This window comes from Asparagus officinalis, chromosome 5 (assembly GCF_001876935.1).
Source record: "Asparagus officinalis chromosome 5, Aspof.V1, whole genome shotgun sequence".
In the NCBI taxonomy this organism is placed as follows: Eukaryota; Viridiplantae; Streptophyta; class Magnoliopsida; order Asparagales; family Asparagaceae; genus Asparagus; species Asparagus officinalis.
In genome coordinates this window covers 83,443,280-83,465,682 of record NC_033798.1, presented here as the reverse complement: position 1 = coordinate 83,465,682, position 22,403 = coordinate 83,443,280, and the positions used below count along the sequence as shown (strand labels likewise).

General features: G+C 34.9%; 1 protein-coding gene across 3 annotated transcripts; it reads right to left on the bottom strand.

Annotated features, from left to right (window-relative positions):
- LOC109839931 (peroxisome biogenesis protein 2) lies at positions 833-22,124 on the bottom strand. Of its 3 annotated transcripts, none has more exons than XM_020408395.1 (10): positions 21,915-22,124; positions 20,872-20,940; positions 13,233-13,536; positions 13,039-13,152; positions 12,786-12,942; positions 7,575-7,711; positions 7,389-7,489; positions 6,436-6,553; positions 2,788-2,954; positions 833-1,265 (listed from the first exon to the last, which is right to left on the bottom strand). In XM_020408395.1, the coding sequence occupies exons 3-10, from the start codon at positions 13,362-13,364 to the stop codon at positions 1,118-1,120; spliced, it is 1,074 nt and encodes a 357-aa protein (XP_020263984.1). In that variant the 5' UTR covers positions 13,365-13,536; positions 20,872-20,940; positions 21,915-22,124; the 3' UTR covers positions 833-1,117. The 3 variants fall into 3 exon arrangements, with proteins under 3 accessions (XP_020263984.1, XP_020263985.1, XP_020263986.1); XM_020408396.1 differs by having other exon boundaries at positions 13,233-13,418; XM_020408397.1 differs by having other exon boundaries at positions 13,233-13,309.

The following is a 22,403-nucleotide window of genomic DNA, read 5'->3' as shown; positions in this document are numbered from 1 at the left end:
CAAACCACAAGTTTCTTTTTTTTTTAAACCTTCATCAATAAGGCTGTTTTCTAAAAATATTAAAGCATGCAGATTTATAATTGGAGAATGTTGCCAAGCGTTTTTTTTATAACCGAAACATAGGTAGGTCTCCGATCACACCAATAAATTTTATTAATTAGGTTACAGAATAGCCAAAATTCGGTACAAGAAGGAAGAGGTAATGAAGAATTGTTCCTTAGGGCGTGTTTGGTTCACCCTAAATTATTGGAAACAATATATATTTGTAGGATTTGGAACAAAAACTAGGTTTTTTATCATTTTAGGATTTCAAAAGTTGAGCTCGTTTCATTTTTTTTCAAGAACAGATTTCTTAAAAAACCTCTAAACTTTTTTTTTTTTTTTTTTTTTTGGACAGCCTATTTCCTCTTTTTTGATTAGGAAATGGACTAGAAAGCTGACAAACCGCTAACAACTCATCATTTTCTCTCACAATTCTTCTTATTATTTAAAAATAAAACAAATTTGAGTTTTATATATGCTTTCATATTATTTACTTTATCATTCCATGTCAAACACAAGTTTTGAATCCTTAGATATCCTAAAAAAATTTAAATTTGATTTCTTGTCAGGGAATTCATTTCCATAATTTTAGGGAAATAAACCAAACAACCCCTTAAGAGGCAATATTAATTTAAACATGCAAAAAGTTGAAACAAATATCTGAAGAATTAAATGAAACACTAAATTTCCAAAGCATTCTGTCGCTCTCTGAAGTAGCATTAGGTTCATGTAGAATAGAACATTCCCCTACAAAAATCAAAGGAGCGCTTCGATTCTGTAAGCATACAAATCAACCTCCAAAAGATATGCATGTTTATCATTAGCATTTTAATATTTCAAAGTGTATTCAGATCTACAACCTGGCCATTTCTTCATCCAAACGTTTTTCCAATTAAATGAAAAAAACTCAAAACCAAAAATGTGAAACAATTTCACTACTTTAAGAAACTATTGGTCAATGAACAGGAGGAAAGCAATATTTTCTTCTTTCCCCTGGAAACTGACACTGGTGAGGTTCGTCTGGTAAATGAATGTACGCCATTTCTGGCACGTTTTATACGCCAAAAATAACTATTCACATATTTCCCTTTCTATAACCAGGGTTCGATGTTTTACTATCACTTGATCCATACCGTTGGATAGCAGTAACAGCTTCATTGCAGCGTGCACACCGATATGAACTAGTTGCTACACAGCGAGTACGAAGACAGTAGTAGCAGTATCTGTGGTGCAAAAGAACCTTTATTAGTTCAAAATGGTATAAATCTATATCAAAGGAAGCTAACCGAACACCAGTCTCATTCTCTTAGATTAATTAACACTTTATTCTCCTCAATTAAATATTTAAGAATCAATGAGTCTGCACACGGAAGAACACAAAAAACACAAAACATGAGACATCACTTATAAATATCATAAACCTAGATGATCATATGTTCCTTTTAACTTACCATAACAGAAAGACTTACCTTGTTTGGATGGAGGTTAATGGATGGAAGTTAAAGTGAAATTTCAATTTCATTTTGTTTGGGAGTTTTTTTGAGGGGTTAGAGGATGGAATGGAAGGTTAAATTTCCTTCTATTTTCCTCCCCTCCAATTCGGGGGTACAGGATGGAATGAAAATCAATGTAAAATTTTACAATGTGATAAGACAATTATACCCTTATGACATTAAAACCAATGATTAATATATACTCACATCCAACATGTAAGGGTAGTTATGTAACTTTATACATATTCACTTCACTTCCCTCCTCTTTACTAGAACTCCCGAACAAGGTAAAACAAATTTACTTCTGTTTCCCTTACTAAACTCTCAAACACATGGTATCTTTTCACTTCCATTCCCTACCTTTCTTTTCCATCATTTAACTTTCCGTCCTCTTAGTAAACTCCCAAATAAAGTATTACTGCTCATATCGGATCCAACTACTTCCGTAGTACAAAGCAAAGATATACTAAGAACATGATATCAGAAATTGTGTAAATATTTCAAGCTCCCAATTTGCCCATTCATTGGTTCATTAGAAATTGTCCCCTGGCTGAATGACAATTCTACTAAGAAATGATGAAATATAAGTTTGTTAAAGGTCCCTTCCGCTGCACACGGAAGTTGTGATGAGGGTCGAAGGTTATAGTATTATATTCTAGTATGTCTGCATGGCCTGCAGTTTGAATGATCTTTCCATGGGCTGAAACCTAGACCATGCAGTAGTATTTTTTCCCCCACGCGCTTTAAATTAATGTTCGGTGAAAATCAAACCCGGATAGCTCTGTTGACATGTCGAAACCAAAGGAAGAATGTTTTTCCATAATTCTCATGGATGAAAAAGAAAGAGGGTACTAATATCCCACACACATAAACATTGTAGAATATTTATGGAAAATCCTATGGAAGGGAACAAAAAATATAATAAGAAAAAATATATAACAAGGAAAAACTAAAAGAAGAAACCTATAATAAGAAGTCCCAAAGAAGACGATACTACATTTAACGAAGTTTTAATTCTCAAGGACAGAAATATGAAGCATGGGTAATGCTTGCTCGTCGCCTACTCTTGAGACAGCATTAATTAGGAACGTCATACAAATATCAAGAATCAATACAGAAAAAAACAAGGTACTGAGTAGAAAAGTAAATGGATTTAGAACATGATTTCACATTCAAAATTTCATACCCCTGCCTAATTTGGATTATAAACTACGTATTGTGCCCCTCTAAAAAGTAAATATTGCATAAATACCTATGTCTGCAAGGAAGAGCCACAAAAGGAATGGTAGGATTGGCATGACATATAGGGCACACAGTTTCATCTTTCAAAGAACCATTTGATTTATCCTTGGAGAAGGGAAGAAGAAATTTCCTCATTGAGGATGAGTTCAGTAGCGGTAGAAGCAAGAGCAACATCTCCTGCACATTCATAGAAAAGTAAATTACATAGTGCATCACTTTCAACAAAATTGTTCAGTAATAAGCAAACTATACTGAGAAACACAGGTCGGGCAAAGAAACATAATAATAGAATGCGTAAATGACTTGGACAGTCTTCTGTGGCCCTTAGACTCATTTCGTTCCGAGATAAGGGAGTCGTCAATTAATATCTTACAGTTGTTTGTCTACTGAAAGAATACGATAGAAATTTATAATAAAAAATTAAAAGCATAATTGTTCTGTTCCATATCATCAAATATGCGTCCACATGAAAGGTAGGGAACATGAAGGAAAGAATTGCATCTGATTAATTTGTTTCCACAGTGAACTTTTGTTTCCTTACCGGGGTACTTCTCTTATACAAGTTCTTCTGGAAACATCATTGATCCTCTATTTTTTGAGTTAAGAAGAGAATATCTTTTGCTTCATACTAACCACAAGTAAGCTCCACTTACATTACTTCATTAGCAGCTTAGATTAGATAGTGCGCTACCCTTCAGGTTGATTAGTTTCTTTTTACTCTTTAATTGCATCCAATTATTATGTAGATTTTACGTTTCTAGTTGACCATGGACCCCCCCTCCCCCCACCCGCCCCCCTCTGCTGCTTCTAGGTGGGCTCATGCTGCATTGCAAGAGGGAATAATATAGTGTGTTTCTTTCAGAAAGACTAATAAAAATTTTACATAAATCAGTTACATGTGAGCAAGCATGTAAATCAGTTCCAGAAACAGTATCTGAAACAGATTCTTAGATCACCAAAATCCAAAGTTGTTTGCTGTCTTGACATCTCAGGCAACCCCAAAGCCCTAATATGTGAAAACATAAGCCCCTAGAAAATTTCCTCTGGTGATGATCTACTATAAGATAAAACCATGTCTTCAGCATCATGAGTATGGTAGCTGCCCCAAGACTGCTTCACAGAGGATCTTGGTATTCTAAAGGCTTTCATCTGAAGTATCGAATGTTGGCCTTCTTGTTTTGATGATGATTTAACAAACAATTTACATCTAATATTGTTTGTCTAGTGTTTGTGTTTTGTTATTTATTGTAGACAAACAATAAGTTGGAGGATGGATGGATTGCGCCATATCGATCATATCAAATGGAGGTTGGCGGGATAGTGGTTGAAGCCTTGTTATTCAAGTTGAAGATCTAAGTTCAAGCTTCATCCACAATATGTACCAAGTCAAGCTTATTGAAGATCAAGATCAGGCTTGGGTAACATTAGTTTAGGTTTATATTATGTGTGTTGGTACTTTAAGCTCAATCATATACACACACAACAATTGAATATAATTAGAAAATACATTTTTGTTTCATGTTTATATGCTTACATATGATTTCATCAATATCAATTTTATTTAGTTAATGAAATCATGTTTATTGTTTTGAAAGTGTGCAAAACAAGTATTTTTGTGAAAATATTATTTTCTTGGTATATGGACTTAACAATAATGATATACATCTTCTATTAAGTCTATATATTTATTTTGTAAAGTTTCAAAATATGGTTAAGCTAAAATGTCAAAACTCATGTTTACATTTTCATGTTTTGAACTATTTTGCAAAATAATGATATTTTACATTTGGGAGGTCCTTTTAGAAAACCAGATTTTGTAGCATGTGTATTATCATGTCTACAATTATTTTTCAAAGTTTTATATTTTTCTGAATTTATTTAATATTTTTAAACCCAGTTTAAAGTTGAGTTTTTCTGTGCACTTCAGGTCTGTGCATGTTTAGTCGACTCACGAAGTGCAGCGCAGTTGTGATTTTTCTTCAGCTGAGTCGACTCATATAAGCCGACTCATTAGTCGACTCATAAGTCGACTTGTGTAAGAGTCGTTGCACGGTAACGGCTAGTTTCCAGCAGTGTTTTCTGGGGGCTTTTTTGTCTTTTCAGTTGGGTTTTGGTTGAGGTTTTGGGTGACTATATATACCCCCTTGCTCTCATCCTTCATATCCAACTAAGAAAATGTTTTAATCAAGTTTAATAAGGGTTTAAGTTTTGTTTAAATGTGTTTAAGAGATTTTAAGCATTTTTGAATTTGAGTTTGTGAATTCAATTCCACAAGAGCTTGAGGAGATCATCTATTGGAGTTTGAGCAATCAACTATTCTCCCTCCATCTCTTGTCATCTATTGAAAAGTTTTCTAAACTTTTTTCTAGCTTTATATTTATTTGTTTGATTATCATCTTATTAAAGCTAGTTTTATATTGAGTTTAGATTTGATTAATCTCATTGTTACACACACCCACTTGAGCTTATTATATTTGCATTCATAATATATTTGGGGTTGTGAGAGATAGTAACACTGAGTTGAGCCTAATTGAGTTCTCACCTTGTTTAGAGAACAATCATTTGTTGTGCTTATTTTGTGAAGTTCACTTTATAATACACTTGTACACCGAGAGGAGTGTGTGGTGAGGACGGAGTCGATACCAAGAGAGTGGCGTCGGTGGCCTAGTGAGAGGTGATAATTCCGAGCACTTTGAGGGAGTCAATACGTGAGGACCAACACTTGAGGTTGTAGCTTGTGTATGTACATTGTGAGGATTTGTGAGAGTTGTCGGTTGACTTGATAATCGAATGTGTAGAGTTTTCGGTTAGCTACAAAACCGAGTGTAGAGAAGTTCCGGCTTCCAAACCGGCTTGTGTAGTGATTCTTCCCGGGAGTGGGGAGCGGAGACGTAGGACGAAAGGTCCGAACTCCGTGATCATTTCCTTGTGTTTGGGTTTGGCATTGGCGCATTTATTATTGCATATTGTTATATCGCCATTGTTTCATGATCATATTGTTTACCCTTGTTTATATTATATATCCTTGCACATATCTTGTAGCATATCATACTTGCTAGGATATATTTGTTAGTAAGTTTTAATTGACATTTAAATCGGATTAGATTAGCATAAACCCTATTCACCCCCCTAGGGTTTTTTCATAGCGACCTTAGGGTATAACAGAACAAACTTTTCTTGTCAAAAATGTGTATTGATACATTACAAATTAATTTAATCATGTAAGTCATTACACATCATTTGAACTCCTAAAACTTCCAAGTGTTTAAAAGGACAAGATTATCCAACATGACATACAAGAAACTAGAAAATTTATGGAAATAAAGGTATAAAGATGGTAGAAACTTTTGGGCTGATGCAAACCCAAATTGGAAGCGAACTCTGATATAGTATATGTTTCAAGTCAATTAATTAAACTCAGAACTTGCATGAAATTCAAGTGCTACTATGAGATGTACCACCAATTTTTATCATCATCAAGATTTCCATAGCTTCAACAAAATCTAGGTAACCTGAACAAAAACATTAATATAACTGTATAAACTTTAAAACCAAATTAAAAGATTATTTTCAAACTCCTTTTGCCTATTTATGATCATAAAATTTACTATAGCATATAACTGTACACTACCAATTTAGTTCAAGGGAGAATATTTACCGAGAATTCATTCCACACCAACTGTCGATTCATGTACTCAAAACTAACAGCACGATTCATGTTGGGACTTCCATAAACAAGCCTCGCTTTAAGAACTCTTTCAATAATGCTCCTATACCTAATCACCATATAAAAAATTAGAAACCTACCCGTAACAATAATAGCCTTTACAAAACAAATAAACAAAGATAGTAACAGGAAATCACTGAAATAGTGCATGTCTGCCTTATGCTTGTTTTCTGAAAAAAAAAACGACACAAGGGATTTTTTGCTGTTCGCGAATGTAGGTTTCTATATAATAAATCACAAGTTGTTTTGTATATTTGTACATTGATCAAAGGTAAGTTGATCTGCCTATCATACACATTATGGATCTGCCTGAATAACAAAGATTTCAAAAAACTATGAAACAGTTATCGCTATTACATTTCCACAGCCCCTTTATGTTGGTATAATATGGTATTTAACTACATTATATAATTTCCTGACTAAATATATCAGCATAATGATATATCTAGATTTCTATGAGTGTGCATTTGAACATGTAAAAAGATAAATTACAAATACAGATATAAATATATGGATACATACAATTATACAAAATGATACCGAAATAGATGTAGATATAAGTGTGGAGAGAAAAACAAGTATGAGGCTTTGTGATCGTATAATAGAAGACTCAAGAACAGCCTATGTTCGGATAAGCCAAAAAGTATAATGTGATGTTATATCTTTATGTATATCTGAATTTCTAATGCAATGCTATATCTAACTTATATCTAAACATCTGCATACATATAGATATTGGTATATAAACATGCCATTGATGCAATATGGATATGGACAGTGAATATGCTGATATCAATAAATATTTATATAGATCTAAAATATAGGTTCTATACATGGATAGAATGGTTGAAGCACCAAATATAACATGATAAACACAGTAGTACCTTCCAGTGTATAGAAATATGAGCAAGTTACAAAAAGCGGCAGCTTTATAGAAGCCCTCTATTCTTTGCATCACAGCCCAAACACGTCGTGCCAATGGTCTCTACAAGAAAAGACACATTAAATCAAATTCAAACAGTAAAGAATCTATATTTTGATGAGAACAATAAGAGGAATGATTCAGTTACCTGTTCAGAATCACCCCATCTGCGGAAAGCAGAAAATGACTGTAAACGTGTCCACAGATATTGCCCTCCTACAGTAGTGAAACAATACCAGAGCTTTTGAGAAGCAGAAAGCCCAGGTCCTTCCAAACCAGTTCTCACTGAATAAGAAATGAACGAGCAGCCCATATAGTTAGTGTATGCTTATTAGAAGCTCCCTCATGAGACACAACATAAAATAAGTATTACTTTGTTAGAGATTAAGATGTAGTAACTTTTCAATTTCAGGCTAAATGTATGATGATATAGATAGAAATCAAATACTGATCATGTTCATCTTACTTATATGTTGTTCATTAATTTGAGAATTTATTCTACTGAAGCGGGAAAAAGAACACTAGTTCAATTAGATAACTTCATCACCTTACATTGGTGAAGTAAAAAAGCCAGATTTATTTTCTATCTCACATAATATATATTCAAAGATGATAAATATGTCATAAAGGTAACTTTTTTGGGGAGTGAAGTAAAATGTTAGCTTTTTTGGAGAGTGGAGCCAAATGTATAATAGTATTGATGCAACCAAATAAAAGGGACTAATTGCTGCAACTTTACTATAAGAGGTTTCATTTCAGTTATGGCATTGTAAGGGTAATTTTCTGTTAGGTGTCACTATTAGGTGCCAATGATTATTGAAGAGTCGTGTTTTGATTGTGAACGATCATGGTAGTTAAAAGTTATAAGTTTTTTTTTAGATAGATGTAGTAAGCAAGAGTCATGATCTAATGTTCTAGAAGCCTATATAGGAGCTTGATGTAATAGAAATGAAGAGTGAAGATTGGCATGTTATGATTTATTTATGATGAAGGGTAAGATTCTGATCTTCTCTCTTTCTAGATCTTCTACTATTATGTCTCTTGGTTCTTCTCTGTGCCTCTCAGAAAAGAGAGCGAACATTGGCTACATCCTAACGTTTGCAAGTGTTCTCTCGTTTCCCGTTCTTCTACCATTCAAGCATCATCAAATAAACCTTAAAAGCTCCATGCTTAACATTCACGTCGAGTACAACTTTGATATCAGAGCACCTTCTAGTTCATTTTAATAGGCCACTGATCATTTAAGATGTTCGTGATCATAGGATATTCAAGTGAAGTTATTCAAGTCTTCATTACATTTATCATTGCAACATCAATCTGAGTATCTCAAAATTCAATCAAAGATCATTAAGATTTTCCCTAAGCCAAAAACAGACAAAAATTAATGGATTCTAGTATATTGAACAACCAAATATTTATAACGTCCACCAAAATGAGAAGGAAACTAGAAGTTTGCTTTCTTGGGGCAACCAGGGGAGAAGAAGAAGAAATTGCATTTTACAGAAAACCATACAAGGATCAGAATTTTCCGTCAGCCAAAATTTTGCAAAAAATGGTGGTCATTTAATGCATCTTCATCATCAAATCTCCCAAGAAGTTAGGGCTACTTCAGCAACTGACTAAAATATTCATGGTATTTGCCAAGCATCTAAGCAGTCATGAAAACAGTAACAGACACAGGATCCATCAAAATCTAGTTAATCCATGGCAGCGGCAAACCAAAGTAAGTGTTGAATATTATACTATTGCGTGGAAATAACATGCACAGTGGAAGCAACTTATCAAATAGATGCGAACAAGCAAAAGTGCAAAAGACAATGCTTTTCAGTTTGCCTGTTGCCATTTGAAAGAGAGAAAGAATAAGAAAGATGCCTACTTAGAGCTGAAAATTAGAAACTATAATATAGGATCTAGGAAGGGACCACTTTCTGCCAGAACAATGTAGAGATCGTAAGAGCAAAACGAGGAACAAAAGATCTAGGCAGAAAGAAGGTTACAAGGTCTTAAACTTCAAACACAAATGAAGACATTAAACTTCACAGCTTATTTCCAATGCATCCAGCCTTGACATACGTTCTTACAATATAAGAACAAGACTTTTGTTACAATAAAGTGATTCAAACAGAAGTTTCTCTTTAATATCATAATTGGCTCTGATAAACATGATTACTCCGATTCGGACAATGGAGTCATAAACATCACCAGAATCTAAGCATTTTGCATCAAACGAGGGAGTATGAAGCAAATTTTAAAAGTCATGAATGCTCATTTTGAATCAATACATTTGCAAGGATACAAAACTAAACTAAGAACTAGTCAAATTTTTCACAATAATTTGTTGACGCAGGATAACTAGAAGATTAGATTTTATGATTTTATTTTATTTAATTAGGATTCAATTTGTATTTTGTTAGAAATTGCTAGTTGATGTCATATATAGTCAAGATTAGGATTTTGTTTTAGTCCTATCAATATAATTGTGCTTCTTCATTTTAGAGGAGAGGATAAGGTTTATGCAAGATACGTTGCATGTGACTTGCAGCAACTATTAGTCATATGAGTTGCCCGGCATGTGAATTTCTAGATGCGAATCTCATTATTTGTATCTTCTTTAATTAAACGAGTGCAATTTCAATATTTTGTGCCTTTAATTTATTTTATCCAAATAATTATTCTCAATCAATCTCCATCGATTTATCCCGCATCATTTATTTTATTCAGTTGATGCAAAACAGCTAAAAGAATAGATTTTAGGATTTTATTCTTTTAGTTGAGATATTTAATTGGGATTGAATTTGTTATTTTGTTACAATTTTTAGTTGATATTATCTATAGTTAGAATTAGGATTTTATTTAAGTCCTATAAATATGATTGTACTTATTCATTTTAGTGAAGAGAATAATACTTATGTGAGATATCCATGCTAATTGCATCAAGTATTAGATATGTAAATCGTCAAGCATGTGAATTGCCTGGGTGAGAAGCCCAAGATTTGTATCTTTTTAAATTTAAAAAAAGAGTGAAATTTCAATATTTTTCCTTTTACTCTATTTTATCCAAATAATTATCCAAATACTTTTCCTTATACTCTGCTTGATCCACATCACTTGGCTATTTCATGTTACCACAATGAGATTTTATGGTGAAATCCCTATTCCCGAATATGACTTGGAGAGGACCGCGAGTATATAGATAGACAACTCAAGGTTGAAATGTCAACTTTACATATGCAAAGAGATGGCTTCACGAAGGAACTAACCAAGTTTTCTAAGATCTATTTTCCACGACAGGACCCTGCCAAAAACCTTAATGCCCAATTGGAAGGTAGTCATCACACCACTGGTTTGATGGAGAAAAACTATGCAGCATTCAACCCAGCCAAATACAAATGTTGAGACCAATCTTAATTGACTAGTGTTAAAAGTTACTTTCAATCTTTACTTACATTATCCAGTGGAACGGCCCAATTTTTCTAAATGACTCACATAACTTTTCTAGTGATAATGTTTGAGCTTATCTGTCAAGGAGCAAACCTACGCCTCCACTCAAAAAAAAAGGTTGAGATGAGGTCAAATAAAGCTATTGGCCAAGGGACAAATGAACAGCCAAAAGTAATCACATTCCAAAACTATGCACTTTTCAATGCTCAAGAACAAATCAATATAGAACAGAATGTCTTCAGAGGGAGCAGAGAAAAGACAAGAAGTAGGAAAAGTTTATACACTTTATCATCGTGAACCACAAAGCCATAGCAAATTATAAAATAATGCTTGACAATTATTGTTTGAATATTTGAGTGGCAAGATAAACTTATTCGACGTATCATCAGCTTATTAGGTTTTTCTTTTATCTTGACATAAAAGAAAAAATCAATATTTTAGATGTACATGATTCTCAAGAGGTCGTCAGAATCATTAATCCTACATCTGATATCCAAAAAATCAACATTTTAGATTTTTGCTAATGAGAAAGCTCATTCAGTTATAGAGATGTTTCTAAAGCAGCAAGTGTTCATCTGCATGAGCTCCACAAGGATAAACTAGAAGTATATCAACAAAATTGTATAGGAAAATCAGGTCATGTTATATGTGAGTTGGAAATAGCCAATGAGGTAATGGAAGAACAATCATGACACTAGATAAATTTTATCGGATTTGACAAATCTTTTAATCTAGCGGAGTTAGTAAACCATAGTTTATGTATCTGATAAAGTTTAGTTTATGTATCTATTCAGGAGTTAATTTCAGCTTCCATTTTATTATAACAATATGACTTATCAGCTCTGAAGCACGGATTCGCCCCCGGAGGCCACGAATCCGTGTCCGACTCGAATCGGACACGGATTCGTCACGACATGTGCACGACACGTGTCGGACACAGTCAATCCGTGTCCGACACGGGTCAATGGTCAAATTAGGCTCGGACACGGTCAAAGGAGCTCGGACACGGCTCGGATTCGCCAAAGGCCGATTCATTCGGGTTGCGGGTTTGGTTGTTAAAATCCAACCTGAACCGTTCGATTAAAAAACTCATCCCTATTTCTCAAATCTCCCGTTCGATTCGATCCTCAGCTGACTCAAACGAAAGAAAAAACCCTAACCCTAACCCTAATCCTCTCTCTCAATCTCTCAGCTCACTCCCGTTCAATTCGATCACCTCCGCTGTTCCGACCCGACCCCGCCACCGCTCCGCTGTTCCGTTCGATTCATATTTTAGATTGTTAGTTGAATTTTATAAAAAAATTTATATATAATAATAATTAAAAAATTTTCTTTGTCGTATCCCCGTATCCTATTTTTTTGGATTTTGTCGTATCCCGTATCCGTGTACGTGTCGTATCCATGTCCCGTATCCGTATCCGTGCATCATAGCTTATCAGGTATTTTATGTATTAAGCAGCAAAATGCCAGCCTTTAAAGAGAAACCAACCTCTTCAATTTCAATTTGTAGCCTCTCATTAGATTTAAACTAACAATTTTCTCTTTATGTAATACATTTATCTGTTCCTATGCTAACATCCTAACTTAAAATAAAACCAAAATCATCCTAGTCTGCAAAGTGTAAGCCAAGTACTACAAGTTGACTGCCAGGATCCAAATCAATATTTCTTCAAACTATTCAAGTTCAAGCAACTGGCAACAACATTACTATACAATAATCTAACCACTATTGCAACAACGGATATAAAAATTTAAAGCACACAAGATTCCAACCACTGTCTAATTTTATGTTCAATAACAACCTTTTATAATCTCATAGGAAATTATGAACTCCCGATGAACAATTAAGCTTTCTGATAAATTAATCATGGCAAAAACATTATCTAGTGAGCAACAAGAAGGAAAAATGACTACTAACCTTCCTTCCCCCAGCTGATCACTGCACTTTCATCCCTATACCTCAAATTCATCAGTGCATTCCCTGGTGTGGGCTTATCCACCCATATCGAAAACCTCCAAATAAGGAACTCGAGAAATGCATCGAGTTCCGGCTCGTATTGGAATAAAAACCCTGGCTAATTCCCAAGCAACATAATCAATAGCAAAAAGAATGTAACTACTAAATCCAACAAATTTCAAAAAGGAAAAAAATTGATAAAAAAAGAGAATACCTTCATTAAAGAGAAGACCTTGACTAGTTGCTCTTTCAACATGGCGGACATCTCAACATCTAATCTTGCTGCGTCAAATTGGTTAACTCTCGATATCGAAATCTCTATAGGTGGCTGCAAAATATGCAGATTAATGAGAAAGTTCAACCTTTAAGTATTCCATTACAAAATAGAAAAGAGGAAAAAGAAATTACCTGAGATAAGTTGTTCCATTGAGAGCGCAATCTATGATGGGCATCAATCCAGGCGTCCTCTGATGGGGGATTCATATCTAAAGAGGAGGAGGAAGAGAAGGCTGCTACGGTTAGGGTTTCTGTTCTTCCCATTTTTTATGGGAATTTTTTGCAGGAGCTTAGAGACTTCAATGGCTGGAAGAATCACTGTTATTTTGGTAGATTACAGAGGATAATTTGGTCAATGTTGTTGCTGTTGAGCTTGACAAGAGAATAAAGGGCAGCTTCGTCATCCTCATCAGGATGTTAGGCTCTCAACTCTCCACTGTAAAAAGCATAGTGTATCCGGTTGACAGAACTCGAAACCCATGTTCAATCAGAAGTGCTAAAAATATAATAGGATTTTTACATTAAACCTTATGCCCAAATTGTAACTTATCACCTTTTTTTTGTAAATCACCTTTAGTTTGTTTGCATGTTCTCAATGTCACACTTTTTGGAGAAATTCTTAGCTATTCAAATGTGTACCAAGGTGTCATGCTTCAGCTCAACCAAAAAATGACACCTGACCCTCATTAAAGTCACCTCCCCAGCATTCTCCTATTCCTTCGCCTCTAATTAAGTCTAACATGCTCCACCGCCTCCATTTCATGTCCTTCTCCACCGCCACACCCTCCTACAGCACCTCCAATGTACCCTCCAGCATCCCCACCATCGTACCCTCTGGACTCTCCAATGTCCTACAACACCTCCATAAGCAGCGCCCTCTTCGGACTAACCACCATACCCTTGGCATCCCTACTGCCACCTCTACCACCTCCACCAAAAATCCAAATGGATAAATAAAGTAAAATAGCTATTCTTCCAACACCCATCCTCTTCTCTTTGCGTCCATTCATCTTCCTCTACTCTTTCTTTCTTGCCTTTCCTCTTGCCTTCTCATTAGACTTGCATTCTAATTTTTAAGGATTCCTTTTAAGTTGTTCTGTTTGTTTCCATGGCACTTTCTCTAAGTAATGGTTTTGTGCCTCTTGTCCACATTTCAAATGGGATTAAAGAGTCTACACTCTACAGATGTCTTCCTTTGCAAGAATGAGTTCAAAGGAATTCAAATTATGCTTAACATCTATTGATCTATCAATTATTGTTAGGAGTATAAATAATTCTATAATGAGGCTTACTGTTTTTATAAGAGCTCTCTGTTTCAATTTTTTTTTTTTTTTTTGCAGGCTATGTTGATTGAATGAGTTTGATATTGTTTCATTTGTAATACTAAGATTTTGAATTTCTTACTTGGATTTGTGTTTGCATTTAGTTTTTCTGCTATATGAATCTTGTTTTATGAAATGGTTGCTTTTAACATTCACATGACTCTTATAAACTTACCTAAACATAACTAACTTTAACCATTACACAACTCAAAAATAGACTACATGCATATATTTGAGGTCTAGGATCTCAAGGAAATCATTCAAACCTCCCTGCCAAAATTTCCAAGCTTAAACATTATTTTCAGAGTTGATAGTGAATAAATTCTTTTTTGCAAAAGAGAAATTCTTATTGTTCTTAAGTGATTAAAATACTATAGATAGGAATCATCCAACTGCTCCAAGACTCCGGCCCATAGCATTCATCATATAGTGGTGTTGAGTACGACAGTGAGGCGAGAGCGGAAGCGGAGGCCGATATAGGGCCGTGGGGCCCATGGAGGTGGTGGAGGTGGTGGCGGGCACGCCGGAGGTTAAAATGGTGAGTTTGGAAAGGACGGTGATTATGGAGCGGGAGGAGAAGAAAGAGAAGCGCATGTCAGTGATGGTGTCGAAGGGAGTGGAGGTGGACGTGGTGTCGAAGGAGAGCATTGAAGGGGTATGGAAGTGGAGGTGGGGCCGATACCGGAGGTACTGGCGGAGGGTGTGGCGGTGGAGGACATGGACATGAAAAGGGAGGCAGTGAAGCAAATTAGTCTTAATTAGAGGCAAAGGAATACAAGAATGATGGGGGAGGTGACCGAAATTAACAAGGAACAGGTGTCAGCTTTTAATTGAGCTAGAGCATGACACCTTGGTACTCATTGAGTAGCCAAGAATTTCTCCATTTTTTGGTATTTTCTATTTTTAAAAAATATGAAACTATCATAATACCCCTCAATCTAGCCCCCGGATAGAAAAGGAGAGGAGAAGGAGAGGGGAAGAGAGCAAGGTTTCAGAAAGCGCTAAGGGGTCTACGTATTGGACTCGACACCTAGAGCCTAGGCTCAGCTTACACGTTTTCCTATTTTTAAATTTTTAATTATAATTACTGATAGTAAATTTTAATGTTATAGAAAGCTTAGACGCTGGACTAACACCTAGGTAGATTTCTTAAGGGGTGGTGGCTGATGTTTTGTTCCAAAATTGAAAGAGGTAGAGGATGTGTCCATAGTTGGAGTTTGGAGGACGTGGAAGTTGCAATGAAGGAAATCATGAATAATGCCTGAAGCATGCAGTTCATATAGACAAATCACACTCCCTCAGGCACTCCGGGCAACCTATGTATTGCCTAGATGCTAGGCACTAGGTAGGAGGTCAAGGTACTGCCTTAGCTTAGGCGTACGCCTAGACGAACTAAGCGGAGACTTTTTAAAACATTGAAAGAGAGGAAGAAGAGAGGGGGAGGAAAGTTGGTGAAGTCGCTAACAGGAGAGGAGGGAAGCAAGTCAATGACGGGAGTGGAGAGAGAGGAGATGAAGGAAGAGGGGAAGGTGAGGAAGGTGAGATTGGAGGACGAGGGGACGGGATAAGGGAGGGGGAGGGTGAGGAAAGAAGGAAAGGGGCTAGGATCTTGAGAAACTCTAGAAATAAAGGAAGACGGGGAGAGGAAGAGAAGAGGAAAGGGAGAAGGTGGAGGGGGACATTAGAGGGGGAGGAGAGGAGAAAAGAAATTAAGGTTTGGAGAAACCCTAGAGGTGGAGGAAGTGAATGAAAAACAGGAGATGGAGAGGAAAGGGAAGGGATCAGGTAGGGGAGGACGGTGAGGGGAAAGGGGAGGCAATGAGGGGAGAGAGGAAAGAAGGAAGAAAGTGGAGAGAGGAAAGGGGTAAATTGGGTATTTTTAAATTTTTTGGCAGAATAGTAACAAAGGTGTGACATTGAGAACATGTAACCAAACTATGGTGGTTTACAATAAAAAAAATAAAGATGGTAAGTTACAGGCTGGGCAAATGTTAAAGTGATTTTCATATAAAAACCAAATATAATATAACATAGTATAAATGGGTCAAATAAAGATTTAGGCATCGTTGCGCGAATCCCTAGAACCCCCCTTGAACTATCGTACGGTTCCTGCGAACCGAGTCCCGGTACATCTGCGAACAGATTCGCTCCGATACATGAACTGGTTCTCCAAAATTAGTGTACTACTTACAAGTATGCTAGATACAAAATCTTTTTAAGTGCACGCGCACAAGACGCAATGCAATATTTGCAATTAAGTGAAGGGAGACAAATAACAGTGTATGAGCCAATGACTTTACTATAACTAAACACGTATGTTAATTAAATGTAAAATGAAACCATGATCCTAAAACGAGCTCGATGAAAAATAAACAAAACAAAGAAATAAACTCCATCAAAAAGAAGTATTTAAGTATTTTGTATGAAAAAATATTAAAATTCCCAATTAGTTTTTCTAGTTTTATACTATACACTTTGAAAAACTTTAAGCGCATCCTAAAAAAATTTACAACCTACGAGTAACCGAACTTGCGTACTGAAGCAAGCTATCTCCTAACGAATCGAAATTTTCTAAATGTCGAATTGTGTACCCGAATTCATACCGTGACTCACTACATACCACATACTGTCTAACTATGGATTTAGGGACCTAACCCGATTAGGGCCCATTCACCAAAAGATTAGGAATTTAATTGAGATTTATAATAATTAATAACAATTTAACAACAAAGATATCCTAAATAGTGGCGGAGCCAGGAATTATGTTGAGAGGGGTCCAAAAAATAGTTAGTCTTAAGAGTCTAAAAAATAATTAAACACGATAACATATCAAAAAATTCGCACATTTATTTAGCATCTAAACATCATTATACAATAATGCTTTTTAAAAACATATTTTAAATTTAAACATAGTGTTTACAATAACATTCATTTTGCCTTCATTCTTGAAACTGTTTCATGACATCTTCCTCATCAATGTTATGAAATATATATTTTTCACTATAGATATCAAACAACATTTATATTGCAATTATTAAAATAGTTGTTCAACTCTTAGAAATAAAATCTATAGTTACATTCAAGTTAATAGAGAGAGGAATTAAGAGGATTAAGTTTGAAAATGTTGAGATATCTTATGCATTTACTCCATATAAATTACCATTTTAGCAAACAAACCTTATATGTTTGTTCTTCTATATAGTTCAAGGTGTGGCCAAGGCTCCCTTGGCTGGTCCAGAATAGAAATGATGAAAGAACAAGATTCATATAGCTGGTCTCAAATTTTTATGATAATTTCGTTATTGTTTTTTAATGTTTTTTCTTTCATTTTAATTTATGCTCGATAAAAGTGGAATTCTCCACAATTACCCCTACCACTTTTCTACCACGAGAAAAGGTGGCGAGAAGTAACGAAGGATTTAGATTAGTCGTAACATATTCTTAGTGTGGTTGTATTCTTTCTAATCAATCTAAAAATTTGCTCTTTATTAAACCAAAAGATCCAATTCTTCTACTACTAAAAACAGATCATTCTCCTTTTAAAAATGGGAGTTCAAAAAAAATCTTGGTCAAAAGTAACGCTCATGAACAAACGCCGAAAAACTATTACCGCCGATGTTGATGGCATTGAAAATTTTTGGAGGGAACTAGAATCCCCCCCCCCCCCAAAAAAAAAAAAAAAAACTTTTTTTCGCACCTCATTAAGGCCATGTGGCTGCCACCTAGTTAACTCTTTTTCTGTAATTTAATGCATGAATTGAATTCACTTTTAGTCTCTTTCCAAATAAACTCTTTATTTCATATTTTGTAGTCTTTCACTATCAATCTTCCCTCTAACTAATTTTTTTCGTATCTAATTAAGCCATATGATTTCTTCCGTCTAATTAACTCTCTTTCTAAGTAAATGCATGAATTAAAGCGGCTACCCTATCAGTTTCTTTCTCGTTGGCCTTTTCTGTTTATTTCCAATTAGCTATTCAAATACAGCATTCCCAAAAAAAACAACTTCACTGAAAATTAAATGTAAACATTTACAAATAAAGTTTTACTGGATGGCTAAACTCCTTTGGTTTCTTCATGTGTATTTCAAATTTAGAAATCATTCTTGAGTTTGTTGGATACCCACTTCATTCTGCCGCAGGTAAACTGGTCTCTTCTTTGAATAACTCTCATATTCTTTTGTTTAAGTTGTCTAACTATAAGATTCTCCTCAATTTTTTTATTTTTTTGTGTGATTTAGTTTTCCTGTATTATATTTTTAACAAATTTGATACTTCATTGCTTATATTGTATTCATGTATAATTCAACTTATCTTATTTAGTTTATACTCTATTTTTCATTGTTAATTTGATTGTATCTTTGTTGTAGCTCCGCTAAAATGTTGTCCTGACATTAGGTTGGAACCTTAGTTGTGACACTCTATTAAATAATTAAAACTATATATATTATATATATTTTCTCATTGGTAGGCAGAAATGAGCTAAGTATGGAAGAAAGCTCATGTGCTAAACAAGGAAACATATTTTTCTGATCTTACTTTTGGGTTGAATAATAGACAAACAATCTCTTCATCATTTGTTATATGAATGAACTCTTTTAAGTTTGACATTTTAGTACGCAATAGTTTGCAGGATACTTTGCAAAACCAAACATCTAATTATTTATGGATGGTAATCCAGTGCTATACATTAGATATATATTGGGGATTAACTATATTGATTTGTTAGATTGATATAAGATAAATTGCACTAAATCACAGTGTCTCGCACCATATTTATATCATATTCTATTCTTGCTAATCTTGTATAATTCTCTATTTTGTGCATTAGTCATTTATTAAAAGGGAACAAGATAAAATGACAAGATAAAATGACAAGATACTCGGGTATTTCCATAAGCACAATTATCTTTTGTGTATTGCAGTCAGTGACTATTTTTTGAGTAAAGTTCATGAAGTTTTGCTGTCACTACTGCAAAATGGGGCAGTACCCAAGGATGAATTCCTGGGTATAGATCAAAAAATCATGGGAAGTGATCATTACCAGGAAACCAACTATACTTCACTTCTAAGGACTGTAATCTTCCAAATATGAATTTACCTATACCAACCATTTTAATAAATATGTAACTTGCATATGTAACATTCAAAACCTTAAAGAATAGTCTCAATCTTTATACCCTGAATCACAAGCCATCTCCTCTACGTTTTAGTTATTTTATGAAACTAGAAAAAATTCAAGTAAGAACCTTGCATTAACGTAACAAGCATCAACATAAAGGTGATCAGGTATTAACCATAAAGTGATTTATAGTCTAGGTAAGTAGGCAACAAATTAATGATCAATGCATTCTTGGATTGTATAATGCCCACTGTTTTAAAAAGCCTTTGTCTAGTCCCCTAGGCGGTACCTAGGTCGCCTAACTAGCGCCTAACGTCTAGGTGGTACCTAAGTTGCCCCTAGGTTTTGGGAGTGTTTAGAGGAGTATTGTCTACTTATGTGCATTGCACCCTTTAGGCCTTTATTGTGATTTTTTGTATTGCATCCTTCATGTCCTCTAACCTCTTTCAAACTCCTTTTACCTCCAAATATGAACACTTCCATTACCTCCTACGACCTTCAGCAAAACCTCCTCAACCACCACTTAAATGAAAAAATAAATTCGTCTAGACACCAGTCCGGCACCTAAGCTTTCTATAGCATTAACATTTACTATCAACTATTGTAATTAGAAAATAAAAAAGTAAACCTCATTGGCTCTAAGCGACGAGTCCAATGCCTAGGCCTCCTAATGCTTTCTATAACATTGTTAGTTATTATTTTAGCTATTTAGTATTTAAGTATGTATGATTTATTGTGGATCTAAGGTTGCTATCTATATTTTTTGTAAATAATATGAATGTAATATATATTTTATCAATTATTATAATTAAATAATTTAAAAATAGCCAAACACCTAGGCGCCGCCTAGGAGCACGCTTAGGCGTCTGGGCTACTAGGTGCTGGCTTAAACGCCTAGTCTGTCTAGCGCCTTCTGTAACATTGATAATGCCATTAATAGCCTTGCATTAACATAACATGCATCAAACATAGATACAATCAAATATATAATACTAGGTTCAGATTACATAACATAAAAGAATGTTAAACCTCCAATAAGGTGGTTGATAATCCACAAGTTATCACAAAGAAATCAAACCTAAGTCATAACACTTCAACATTATCCAGAGAATAAAAATAGTACACACCAAAGCAACATGAAAAACAAAAATAGCATGCACACCGCTTTATTTAACAGTTGTCAAGTAACTCTTCATTGTTCTTGTTTTATATTTAACAATTCAAATCATATGATTAGGCCAAAAATGGAGTCAACGTGGGCACTAAGTGACAGATTAAGCCCTAGAAAATGAACCTAAAATAAGCATAAAATAACCAAGAAAATATACCTTGACCTAATCTGCTCGAGTCCAATTAGGAGGAGGCAGTGCTCACTGAGAGAGGACGTATGATTTTAACTAGAAATACATAAATAAGCATCAGCTCCAAATTAACATCTAACAAACAAAGAGCAAATTTGAGTAACAATTGACATCAATTAAAGTTATAATAAAAGGAATTGTGGAGAAATTGATCAAAAACTAAAATGAAAATAGAAATTGATCAGAGATCTCACAATACAAAGACAAATAACAAGGCCAAGGATAGTTAGTAAAATTTAAATTTAATCATTTCATATCTATGACAATTATAAAGTTGTTCGTTAAAATATCATCACAAGCTATGTTATCACTTGTCAAATCAACCCATGATAATAAGTGTATCGGAAACTTTAATGCATATGACAAGTACCCAAAAATTCTAATTTGAATTTCAATGGGGTTAAGGGAAGTTAAGGGAAACTAGGTGAGAGAAGAGAAGGGAAGGGAAGGGAGTTCCCTTCCCCTTGGTTACACCCAATTTGGGGTAACAAATTTTATACTATTAAGGGGTGAACTAAGGGGAACTAGATGAATAACTTCACCTCCTAAATGTTCCCAAACAAGGTGAATGGTTCCCCTAACTTCCCTTCTCCCTTATTCCCCTCAATCCAAACAAGGTGTTAAGGTTATTGTTATATCATAAAATTTATTTCAAATAGCAAAAGGATGTGCAGTGCAAATCAAGAACTAGAATTCTTTGCAGATATTCATTAACTTGCTTGAACCTCCTCAGAGTGCAAACAGTGTTTATTTTGCACGGATATTATCAAGCTAGTACCAGTCCAAATGATCAAATCAATCATAATTGAGAAACTAATCATAATTTTAGACGCATAGGCGGCGCCTAGATATTATCAAGCTAGTACCAGTCCACGAGCAATGAATGGAAAAGATCAGTAACCAATTGATCAAATCTAGCATATTTTTTTCTGAAAAATCAATCGATCCATGCAGAAAATTCTAAAAACATACTTAAATAATCACGGCCCATGATGAATTCATGAACTTACTTCAGATTGGATGAAGATCGAGGTTGAGAGGATCGCTAGGGCTTCCCTTGTATCAAATCGACCTTGCTCGTGGACTCGAAGACGAATTCTAGGGTTTTCGAAATCGAAATCCGGGTGAAGAAAGCTGAGGAGAGCTGAGAGACCGAGGAGATGAGAGATCGAGATATGAGGAGGTGAGATATCGAGACCGATGGAGGGGCGGATCGCCGAGATCGACAGACAGAGGACGATTTAGGAAGAGCGGCAGAGGTAAGAATGGGGGCAAAAAGAGCGTCTTCTCTAAAAGGTCGTGTCTTGTTGGTTTGGTCAATAAACTAATATTATTTTGGAAATTGTGTCTTTTGCAAGTAGTTTTTAGAAAGCTATCTCAAGTAGCGTTTGTCTTTGGGAAGGAGCTGTTAATTTTTTTCTTCTGTTTTTGCCCCTAATAATTCTAATTTTATAGCGTTTGTCTTTGGGAAGGAGCTGTTAATTTTTTTCTTCTGTTTT

Coding starts and splice junctions, on each gene's coding strand:
- LOC109839931 (XM_020408395.1), bottom strand. CDS start 13,364: ATGGGAAGAACAGAAACCCTAACCGTAGCAGCCTTCTCTTCCTCCTCC. Junction 12,943..13,038: donor AGGTCTTCTCTTTAATGAAG/GTATTCTCTTTT, acceptor CTTGGGAATTAG/CCAGGGTTTTTATTCCAATA. Junction 7,490..7,574: donor GATGGGGTGATTCTGAACAG/GTAACTGAATCA, acceptor CTTTTCTTGTAG/AGACCATTGGCACGACGTGT.